This window comes from Triticum urartu, chromosome 6A (assembly GCF_056163025.1).
Source record: "Triticum urartu cultivar PI428250 chromosome 6A, HENAU_Tu73, whole genome shotgun sequence".
Lineage (NCBI taxonomy): Eukaryota > Viridiplantae > Streptophyta > Magnoliopsida > Poales > Poaceae > Triticum > Triticum urartu.
In genome coordinates, this window is record NC_141878.1 from 410,577,952 (window position 1) to 410,589,903 (window position 11,952).

General features: G+C 50.7%; 1 protein-coding gene across 1 annotated transcript; it reads right to left on the reverse strand.

The window, feature by feature from the left end:
* Positions 1-10,601: 10,601 nt before the first annotated feature.
* LOC147965461 (uncharacterized) lies at positions 10,602-11,408 on the reverse strand. Its single transcript, XM_087530470.1, has one exon. It carries the CDS (start codon positions 11,406-11,408, stop codon positions 10,602-10,604), a length of 807 nt encoding a protein of 268 aa, XP_087386596.1.
* Positions 11,409-11,952: the final 544 nt, after the last annotated feature.

Genomic DNA, 11,952 nt, shown 5'->3' on the forward strand with positions numbered 1-11,952 from the left:
TGCTCAGATGGCGGTGGTGGAGTTGCAGGAATACCAGAAGACTGCAGACCCGCGTGATTTGTTGCGAGCCAAGAAGCCCGCTACAGAGTCAGCTTTTCAGTCGACTGGCGATACGAAGACAGCTCACATCCACCCGACCGACCCCAGCGCTGCTCCAACTCATATCTCGACAACACTCGACTCCAAATAGGAAGAAGCGCTCATCCAGTTCCTCCGTGAGAACTGGGACATTTTCGCATGGAAGCCCTCTGACATGCCGGGTGTTCCCAGGGAGCTGGCTGAGCACCACCTAAGAGTCGACTCAAAAATAAAACCTGTCAAGGAACATCTCCGACGGTCCGCCGTCCAGAAGAGAAAGGCCATTGGCGAAGAGGTAGCTCGGCTTTTAGCGGCTGAGTTCATCCGAGAAATCTACCACTCCGAGTGGCTCGCCAATGTTGTCATGGTCCCCAAGAAGGACAAGTCACTTCGCATGTGCATTGACTTTAAACATATCAATCGGGCCTGTCCGAAAGATCATTTTCCTCTCCTCCGCATCGACCAGATAGTCGACTCGACTGCGGGATGTGAGTGACTGTCTTTTTTAGACGCCTATTCCAGGTACCATCAGATCTGTCTGTATGGGCCTGACGAGATCAAAACAGCTTTCATCACTCCATTCGGGTGCTTCTATTATGTTACCATGCCATTCAGCCTCAAGAATGCCGGAGCCACATTCATGAGGATGATTCAGAAGTGTTTGCTCACCCAAATCAGTCGGAATGTGGAGGCGTACATGGATGATATTGTGGTCAAGTCACGGAAGGGTTCCGACCTGCTGACTGACCTTGCTGAAACCTTTGCCAACCTCAGAAGGTTTGATATCAAGCTTAATCCATCAAAATGCACATTCGGGGTTCCTGGCGGAAAGTTACTCGGTTTTCTCGTTTCCGAACGGGGAATCGACGCCAATCCAGAAAAAGTCGGTACTATACTCCGAATGAAAAGTCCTGTGCGAGTGCACGATGTTCAGAAGCTTACTGGTTGCTTGGCCGCCCTAAGTTGATTCATATCTCGTCTCGGTGAAAAGGCATTGCCTCTTTAACGATTGATGAAGAAGTCTGACAAGTTTGAGTGGACTCCTGAAGCTGACGCAGCGTTCGCAGAGCTCAAAGCTCTGCTCTCCACCCAGCCGGTGCTTGCTGCCCCAATCAGCAAGGAGCCTTTGCTGCTTTACATTGCAGCCACAGGACAAGTCGTCAGTGCGGTACTTATGGTCGAGCGGGAAGAAGAAGGGAAAACCTTCAAAGTTCAGCGCCCAGTGTATTATATTTCTGAAGTCTTGACCCCATCGAAGCAAAGATATCCTCATTATCAGAAGCTCGTATATAGGATTTATATGACCACAAAGAAAGTTGCCCACTACTTTTCTGATCATTCCATTACAGTCGTCAGCGACGCTCCGTTGTCAGAGATCTTGCATAACAAGGATGCAACTGGTCGAGTGGAAAATGGGCGATTGAACTCCTTCCTCTAGATATCAAGTTTGAGGCAAAGAAAGCTATCAAGTCCCAGGCAATCGCGGATTTCGTCGCTGAGTGGATTGAACAGCAACTGTCGACTCAGGTTCACTCGAAGCATTGGACCATGTTCTTCGATGGTTCCAAGATGCTAAATGGTTCCGGCGCCGGAGTAGTGTTGGTCTCCCCCAGAGGATATAAACTCAGATATATTCTTCAAATCCACTTTGATTCCTCTAACAACGAGGCAGAATACGAAGCACTTTTATATGGGTTGCGCATGGCCATTTCACTCGGCGTCCATCGCCTCATGGTCTATGGCGACTCAGATTTGGTGGTTAATCAAGTGATGAAGGAATGGGACGTCAGAAGTCCAGCCATGACTGGTTATTGCAATGCAGTGAGAAAGCTGGAGAAGAAATTCGAGGGGTTAGAGCTTCATCACATACCCCGACTGGAAAATCAAGCAGCTGATGATCTGGCAAAAATAGGTTCCAAAAGAGAAGCCATTCCCAGCAATGTGTTTTTGGAACACATCCACACACCATCAGTCCAGGAGGATCCCTTCACTGAAGAGGCCCCGCAGCCAAAAAGCGCCACGGATCCGACTGAAGTTGAAGTTCCAGCTGTGGTCGACCTGATCATGGAAGTCTTGGTTATCACTCCCATCTGGACAGAACCGTACATCGCGTAGATCCTAAGGAAAGAACTCCCAGAAGACGAAGAAGAGGCTCGATAGATTGTCCGTCAATCCAAGGCCTTTACAGTCATAAAGGGACAGTTATATAGAGAAAGCGCGACTGGGGTCGGCCAGAAGTGTATTACACCAGAAGAAGGTCAGATGATCCTTAACGATATCCACTCGGGGACCTGTGGTCATCATGCGTCCTCTCGGACCATTGTGGCTAAAGCATATCGAGCGGGGTTCTACTGGCCAAGAGCCAATGAGATGGCAAAAGAGATAGTCGACAAATGTGAAGGATGTCAGTATTACTCCAATATGCCGCACAAGCCCGCGTCAGCCCTGAAAACCATTCCACTCGTCTGGCCCTTCATTGTTTGGGTGCTGGACATGGTTGGACCACTGAGAACAGGCAGGAGCGGCTTCACTCATGTGCTGGTAGCAGTCGACAAATTCACCAAATGGATTGAAGCCAAGCCTATCAAGAATCCCGATGCTTGCACCGCTATCAGTTTCATCAGAGAGTTGATATTCAGATATGGAGTTCCGCACAACATCATCACGGATAATGGGTCAAACTTCGATTCCGACAAATTCAGGACCTTTTGCGCCTCTCAGGGCACTCGGGTCGACTATGCTTCGGTCGCTCACCCCCAGTCGAATGGGCAAGCAGAAAGGGAAAACGGCCTAATTCTCAAAGGACTGAAACCTCGATTGATGCACGATCTCAAGCACGCAGCAGGTGCATGGGTCGACGAGCTTCCATTAGTCCTTTGGGGATTGAGGACAACCCCGAATCGATCGACCGGAAGAACCCCATTCTTTCTGGTCTATGGAGCTGAGGCAGTCTTACCGAGTGACCTGCTTCACAACGCTCCCCGAGTCGAGCTCTACTCTGAAGATGAAGCAGAACAAGCCCGGCAGGACGCAGTTGACCTCCTAGAAGAAGAAAGAGAAATGGCGTTGATTCAATCGACCATCTATCAGCAAGACTTGTGTCGATTCCATGCCAGAAACGTGAAGAGCCGAGCCTTCCAAGAAGGAGACTTAGTCCTTCGAGTGGATCAGCAGAAAACACACAAGCTCGCTCCTACTTGGGAAGGCCCCTTCATAGTCACTAGAGTCCTCCACAATGGAGCATACCACCTCTACAATGTCGATTGCCAGATTGATGAGCCACGAGCCTGGAATGCGGAGCTACTCCGACCCTTTTATACTTGAATTCTCACTCGGATGAGATGTAATAAGAAAAACTCTTGTAGTTTATTTATCAAAGACAAGAGTGTTATAATTTTCCCAGTGATTATTATTGTTTCTGTTTGCATAAGAAATCCCCCAGTGGGTGGCTTAGCTGCGGATCCGCTTCGCCTAAGCTTGTAAAAACAGTTTCCTACCGAGTGGCGAGCCAGCCTCCCACTCGGGGGCTTAGCTGCGAATCTGTTTCGCCTAAGTATTTAAAAAAATCCTACCGAGTGGAGAGCAATCCTCCCACTCGGGGGCTTAGCTGCAGTCCAGTACTCGCCTAAGTTCTCTCACTTGGAGACTTAGCTCCAGTCCGGCACTCGCTTAAGTTTGAAAAAATCCTACCGAGTGGAGAGCAATCCTCCCACTCGGGGGCTTAGCTGCAGTCCAGTACTCGCCTAAGTTCTCTCACTTGGAGACTTAGCTCCAGTCCGGCACTCGCTTAAGTTTGAAAAAATCCTACCGAGTGGAGAGCAATCCTCCCACTCGGGGGCTTAGCTACAGTCCAGTACTCGCCTAAGTTCTCTCACTTGGAGACTTAGCTGCAGTCCGGCACTCGCCTAAGTTTGAAAAAAATCCTACCGAGTGGAGAGCAATCCTCCCACTCGGGGGCTTAGCTGCAGTCCAGTACTCGCCTAAGTTCTCTCACTTAGAGACTTAGCTGCAGTTCGGCACTCGCCTAAGTTTGAAAAAATCCTACCGAGTGGAGAGCAATCCTCCCACTTGGGGGCTTAGCTGCAGTCCAGTACTCGCCTAAGTTCTCTCACTTAGAGACTTAGCTGCAGTCCGGCACTCGCCTAAGTTTGAAAAAAATCCTACCGAGTGGAGAGCAATCCTCCCACTCGGGGGCTTAGCTGCAGTCCAGTACTCGCCTAAGTTCTCTCACTTAGAGACTTAGCTGCAGTTCGGCACTCGCCTAAGTTTGAAAAAATCCTACCGAGTGGAGAGCAATCCTCCCACTTGGGGGCTTAGCTGCAGTCCAGTACTCGCCTAAGTTCTCTCATTTAGAGACTTAGCTGCAGTCCGGCACTCGCCTAAGTTTGAAAAAATCCTACCAAGTGGAGAGCAATCCTCCCACTCGGGGGCTTAGCTGCAGTCCAGTACTCGCCTAAGTTCTCTCACTTAAAGACTTAGCTGCAGTCCGGCACTCGCCTAAGTTTGAAAAAATCCTACCGAGGGGAGAGCAATCCTCCCACTCGGGGGCTTAGCTGCAGTCTAGTACTCGCCTAAGTTCTCTCACTTGGAGACTTAGCTGCAGTCCGGCACTCGCCTAAGTTTGAAAAAATCCTACCGAGTGGAGAGCAATCCTCCCACTCGGGGGCTTAGCTGCAATCCAGTACTCGCCTAAGTTCTCTCACTTGGAGACTTAGCTGCAGTCCGGCACTCACCTAAGTTTGAAAAAATCCTACCGAGTGGAGAGCAATCCTCCCACTCGGGGGCTTAGCTGCAGTCCAGTACTCGCCTAAGTTCTCTCACTTAGAGACTTAGCTGCAGTCTAGCACTCGCCTAAGTTTGAAAAAATCCTACCGAGTGGAGAGCAATCCTCCCACTCGGGGGCTTAGCTGCAGTCCAGAACTCGCCTAAGTACGAAACACATCTCAATCCTCAAGGACGACGAGGGGCAGGTCGACTGCCGCCTTCTCCTGGGGAGCTTCGCCACAAATACAATGTGCGATTCATCCCGCTCTACAGTAACGAAGTGCGGGTCGACTTCCACCTTCTCCTGGAGAGCTTCGCCACAAATACAATGTGCGCTCCGCCGCCGACCCGCACAGGCGACAAGACATGGGTCGACTGCTTCCCTCTCCTTCGGAGCTACGCTGCGAATACAAAAGTTGTCTCGAATGAAGAATGGGTTCACTCAGCAGGAGATTCATAAAGATATTCAACGGTAAACCAAGTTCAGATAAATTCTAAAGGTTCCGGATCGCAGATCAAAGTACTCGGGCATGCGGCCCGAAAAAGTTTAACGGTTACAAAAACCACTTGGCATTCCGAGGCAAATTTAAGGTGGGACATAAGAGTTTGGTCACTCCGCGGGAGGAGGGCTGGCAGGCTCGACGAACTCATCCAGGTCGACGTCGTCGGCTATCCGAGTGGCTGCAGCGATGAAAGTCTCCATAAAGGTTCGGAAGTCATGTTTCTGGGTGTTGGCGACCTTGAATGCTGCCAGTTTGTCTTGTCTCACCTCCTTGCAGTGGACACGAACCAGAGACAGAGCCACATCAGCGCCACACCGAGCAGCAGACTTCTTCCACTCCTGCACTCGGTCTGGGATTTCATTTAGTCGAGTCATCAGGGAATCAAGATCATTTTGGAGCACAGCCTCTGGCCAAAGTGCCGGGTCAATCCGTGACATGGTGACCTTCAATCGAGCCAAGTAGTCCACGGCACTGTCGATGCGAGATTCCAGACGGAGCAGATTCATGGCAGTTTCATCTTTCACGGGAGAGTTGATTGGATCCAAACCTGGTTCGATCCGCCCAGTCTCCTCTTCAAAGTTCTGGCAAAACTCTGCATTCACGATCCAAGGATAAGTCAATTTTCGTACACTGAATCGACAAAAAAAAAATCAGTTGGAACAGAATGTGCACATTCAAGCTTGATGAACAACTTCTTGGCAAGACTTCTCAGATAGCTCTCCAGATCATCCCTCCTGCGAGCAATACCTTCCATTTTCTCGCCCTGTACGAGATTCGCCTTCTTCCAGCACGAGCACTCCTTGTTGGAGTCATTCAGAGCGGTCTTCAGCCTGGTATTCTCTTCTTCCAACTGGCCGACCGAAGCCAGCTTCTGGTCGGCCAGAGCGGTCTTGTCGTCAGCCTCCTTACGAGCAGCAGCCAAATCCTGATCCTTCTTCGCCAGAGCTTCTCTCAGTTTTTCTGCAAAGAAATGACGATTGATTCAGAAATAGCAGAAGGGTACTCGAGCCTAAAACTGACCAGTCAACAAACTCGTCTTACCAGCGGCGCCGTCTCTCACCTTTTGCAGCTCTGTCCTGGCCAGCTCCAAGTCAAGGTTCAGTTGAATCTGCTGCTTCTCCAAGTCAGCAAAGTGGGCTCCAAGATCACAAGATTTCTGAAATCAAAGGGGAGAAGTTATTTTACAACGAAAAACAACAAAGGCAATAAATGCTAAGACTATGGTCGACTGCCCGCAGTCCACCATAGTCTCGGGGAATACACCTAGTGGGTGCACTTTGCGTGCCCCCACCAGTTCTGATCCCACTCGACCGGCCCACCGAAGTCGAGTCCAAAAAAAAGAGGCAGAAAGAGAGAAAGTAGAACTCAGACTACAGTCGACTGCCAGCAGTCCACCGTAATCTCAGGGACTACACCCAGTGGGTGCACTTTGCATGCCCCCACCGGTTCTGATCCCACTCAACCAGACCGAGTGGAAGAGACAAACTATTTATACATTCGACAAAATACAAAGACTACAGTCGACTGCCAATAGTCCACCGTAGTCTCGGGGACTACACCCAGTGGGTGCACTCAGCGTGCCCCCACTAGTCCAAAAAATTCAATCGACACACCCAGTGGGTGTACAGATGAAAAGATTTTCGGAAAGAATCTTCAGATAGCATATCCTAACAGAACAAGCGGCGACCAACTAACCTGGACGTTGCTCTGGAGAGCCGAGCTGGCATCATAGGCGGCTTGGCTGGCGTCCCGCACCGTCTTCATCTTCTCCATCATAATGCCCGCCTGGCGTATGGCTTCCCTAGCAGCATTCACCTCGTCCTCCGGGACATGATGGGTCGCAAAAAGTGAAGGAGGGTCGACAGGGGCTCGAGCAGTCGACGAAGAAGGCAAGGCACTCGACAGTGGCTCAGCGAAGGTAACAGAACCCCGATTGACGTCGCCAGTGTCCTGAACGACTGGTTCCTCCCTCGGCGTCGACTGTAGCGCCTCACTTACAGGAGCTCGCCTACTCTTCCTCGTCAAAGGCCTCTCGGACTCTTCATCATCATCAGGGAGGTCAATAATGTTGGGAGCTATGCAAAGTTCAATTGCCAAAATCACGTCACCCAATGAGGCACATTGCAGTTGAATCGACCGAATAAAGATAGTATGGCAAAAATCATACCCAGATTAGAAGTGACCGCATCCTCCATCACATCATCATCATCCCTGTAAGCTGAGGTCCCGGAAGTGGCAGCGCTGACAATTCCAAAGTTCGTCCAGTTAAAACAAGAAAAACAAATAGCACGGAGCGTCGAGTGAATACAAAGAGAGACACTCACGCGGAGGCGACACAGATATAAATCTTGATCTTCGGCAACGCCTTCCGAGTCCTCAGCTTTGCAACTTTGGGGTGCTTTGGCGCCTTCTCAATCAGGGTTGGTGAAGAGATCCGAGGACGCTTCGAAGACTGACCAGCCTGAGTAGTTGCCTTGTCGCGGGCACTCGGCCGTTCTTGGTCGAGCTTGGATCGCCTCTCCCTGCGAGGGGGCAACTCGACTTCTTCTCCACCACTTGAGTCGTCGCTTCCTCCATCCCCTTCGCCATCGGAAGTCCACTCGCCACTGTCGCCGCCACTCGCCTCGCCTTCCAGTGCTTGTTCTTGCTCCCCGTTGGGCATTGAATAAATTTCAATAATGGCCTGAAAGGAAGCAGGGAGAACAAAGTCAGTCGACGCAATATAGGCAGCTGCGCGAGTAAATTCAGATTATAAGCAAAAACTCAGAATCAGACCTGCTCTGGTGCATGAGACTGGTCGAAAGGGGGAACTCTCCTGGCTCCCCTGGGATTGTCCTTGTTCCCGGTAATGCCCGACAGACACTTCTCCAGTGTGTCGTCGTCGACCTCCTCTGGGTGGATCCGAGTGGAGTCTTCAAGACCCGAATACATCCACATCGGATGGTCTCGACCTTGAAGAGGCTGGATGCGCCGCTGAAGGAAGACCTCCAAGAGATCCATACTAGTGACCCCGTCACGAATAAGCTGGACCACTCGATCAACCAACAGCTTCACGTGCGCCTTCTCCTCCGGGAGCACCTTCAAAGGGGAGGGTTTCTCCACTCGGTCCATGGTAAAGGGAGGGAGGCCAGTCGACTGCCCTGGCGTCGACTGGTCTTTACAGTAAAACCAGGTCGACTGCCATCCGCAAACTGAGTCAGGAAGAATCATGGCCGGAAAGGAGCTTTTCCCTCTCGTCTGGATGCCAAGACCCCCACACATCTGGATCACTTGGGTCCTCTCATCACTCGAATTAGCCTTTTTCACTGTCTGGGAGCGACAAGTGAAAATATGCTTGAAAAGACCCCAGTGAGGCCGGCAACCCAGGAAATTCTCACACAAAGAAATGAAAGCGACGAGATAAACGATCGAGTTGGGGGTAAAATGGTGGAGTTGTGCCCCAAAGAAGTTCAGAAACCCTCGAAAGAAAGGGTGAGGAGGCAAGGAAAATCCACGGTCGACGTGGGTGGCAAGAAGAACACGCTCACCCTCCCGAGGTTGCGGCTCAGATTCCTTCCACGGAAGCCGCGCCGAGTCATAGGGGATCAGCCCCCCTTCGGCCAGGTTGTCGAGGTCTTCTTGGGTGATCCTCGAGTGGATCCAGTCGCCCTGGATCTAGCCCTTCGGCAGGCCGGTCCGCGAGGAAGATCCGCCCCGGCTGGTCGCCTTCGCCTTCGACCTCGCCGTCGCCTTCTTTGCCCGCTCCAGAGTCGTCGTCTTCTCCTTCCCCATTGTCGCCGGCGAGACGCGTACGGAGCGGTGATGCTGGGGCGAGAGCGAGCGCAGTGGAGGGGCGTGAAGAGGAGAAGAGGAAATGGGAACGCACTGTTCGGGAGACTCCGGTCCAACGCCTTATATGAGGCCGCTTCCGAGTGGCTGACAGGTAGGCCCAGGTGGCTCTGTCAAATCCCATAACGATCATGCGTGTGGTACGTGGCGAAAAAGGTGGCACGAGGATCAAGGCGTCTCCGCTCTATCCCATCCGATTACTGCAGCCTCCCCCGTCCCGCGCGCTTCCCAAAATTCGGATCCCATGAAATCTGCGAGCAGCAAACAACTTGTCAGACCAAAAGATCTCCTCCGCACCGTCACTCGGAGCCTTACAAGTAAACAAACTCACTCGACGAAGAATTAAGAATGGATCAAGGCGACTGAAAAGGAAGTTGCTGTCATCACTCAGGTCCGTTGATTCGGAACAAGATATGCTCACGGCATGAAAAACGAGTCGGAGAGGTCCTCAACTCCTTCCCCACTCAAACCTCAATCCATTCGGGGGCTAATGATGAAGCTATGTACCTAGGGTAGGGTCATGGACCTGTCCTAACTGCCCTACCCAAGGACATCTCTAGAAGAAATCACCTTTCAATCGACTTGGAGGTGTTCCACTCGACAGACTCGAAGACACTCGACCAAGAAGCAATCACTCGACCAAGATCCAACCACTCGACGGCCAGGAGACCTAAAGTCACTCCGCACGCTAACGGTCGGTCATTAAGTAGCTTTTATGGTCATCATAGCACTTTATTACTAGCGTTACCAGTAACGCCCTGCCTTAATGTACATTGAACCCTTTGTAACGCGGGCTGGCCGGGGTCCTGGCGCACTCTATATAAGCCACCCCCCTCCTCCGAGACAAGGTTTCGGACCTCAGTAATTCACACTCACCTAATCCAGTCGACCGCCTTCGGGCTCCGAGACGTAGGGCTATTACTTCCTCCGAGAAGGGCCTGAACTCGTAAACCTTGCGTTCTTACGACTTCTCCACAGCTAAGATCTTGCCTCTCCATACTTACCCCCCTACACTACTGTCAGACTTAGAACCACGACAGCGGCTCCGTATCGTAAAACGTGATGAATCATTCTCTCAGATTTTTTTCTCCCCAAAAGTGAATATATGGAGTTGGAGTTTAGGTCGGTGGAGCGTCAAGGGGCCCACGAGGCAGGGGGCGCGCCCAGGGGGTAGGCGCGCCCCCACCCTCGTGGACAGGGTGTGAGCCCCCTGACGTGGATTCTTTCGCCAGTATTTTTTATATATTCCAAAAATAATCTCCGTTGATTTTCAGGTCATTCCAAGAACTTTTATTTCTGCAGAAAGATAACACCATGTCAATTCTGCTGAAAACAGCGTCAGTCCGGGTTAGTTTCATTCAAATCATGCGAGTTAGAGTAAAAAACAAGGGCAAAAATGTTTGGAAAAGTAGATATGTTGGAGATGTATCACACAGCAGTGGTTACTTCATCTCCAGACAGATCCCAGTGCCTCTGGTAAAAGTGAACTGGAAATCCATTAGGCCCAGGCACCTTTGTCGGGAACATCTGGAAGAGAGCGACTTTCACCTCTTCTCGTGTGTATGGTGCACACAAGATTGAATTCATCTCTGGAGTTACCTTGGAAGGTACATGGTTCGTCACCTCTTCTATGTCATGCACCCCTTCGGTGGTATATAGGCTTTCATAAAACTCTTGGACCATGGCCTTTAGCTGCATTGGATCATCAACCTGCACCCCCAAGGCATTTGAGAGGACTTTAATCATGTTCTTTCTACGCCTGAGACTAGCCCTCATATGGAAAAATTCGATATTCCTGTCCCCTGCTGTTAGCCACTCTATCATGGCCCTCTGTCTCCACATTACCTCCTCGCGGTGGTACAATTCTACCAGGTTCTCATTCAGTTTCAGCCCCCGATGGCTAGGTCTGTCACGCAACAGGTCATCCCTCAACTGTTCCAGTTCTAGCTTGATGCGCTTGATCTCCTTTCTGACACTGCCGAAAGTATTAAAGTTCCACCTGTCTAAGTCTTGAGATAGTGCAGCCAACTTCTGCTTCAAGGACTCAATATTATTCGCCGGGTTTTCCGAGCTCCACATGGTTGTTATGGTCTCTCTCCAGGACTCATGTGTTTCCCACAATGTTTCATACTTGAAGCTTCTTTTCGGTACACCTTGGCGCTGTCCGACCTGAGTAAGCAGCAGTATTGGGCCATGGTCAGATGTAGCTGCTGATAGATGTGTCACTTCTGCCATTGGGAACCTGGTCATCCAATCTGCACTTGCTAGAGCCCGATCCAGTCGCACCCGAGTATAAGTTCCTCCGGTGACTCCAAAACCTCCCATGATAGCCAACATCCATAAGCATGCAATCATCAACAGCGTCTCTAAAGCCTTGTATCTGTGCATTACTCCGGTAGCAACTCCTTGGTGTTCTTCCGGACTTAGCACCTCATTAAAATCTCCTATCATAGCCATGGCAGGGCGCTCAAACTGCACATACCTCTCATGAGGTCCCATGTTTGGTGCCTCAACCGTGTCTGAGCGTCCCCATAAAAGCAGGACAGCCTCCACGGATCGATGCCTGTTTCAGTTATCTTAGCATCAATATGGTACACTGAGTCACCCAAAATTTCAACGTCCAATGTATTATTCCAAAAAATTCCAATGCCTCCACTTCTACCACTACTATTAATTGCATAAGCTCTATCATAACCAAGAGTACTAGCTAGCGCTTCTACACGTGCACCACTTATTTGGGTTTCGACAATACATAGCACGGTAGGGGCAAATTTCCTCG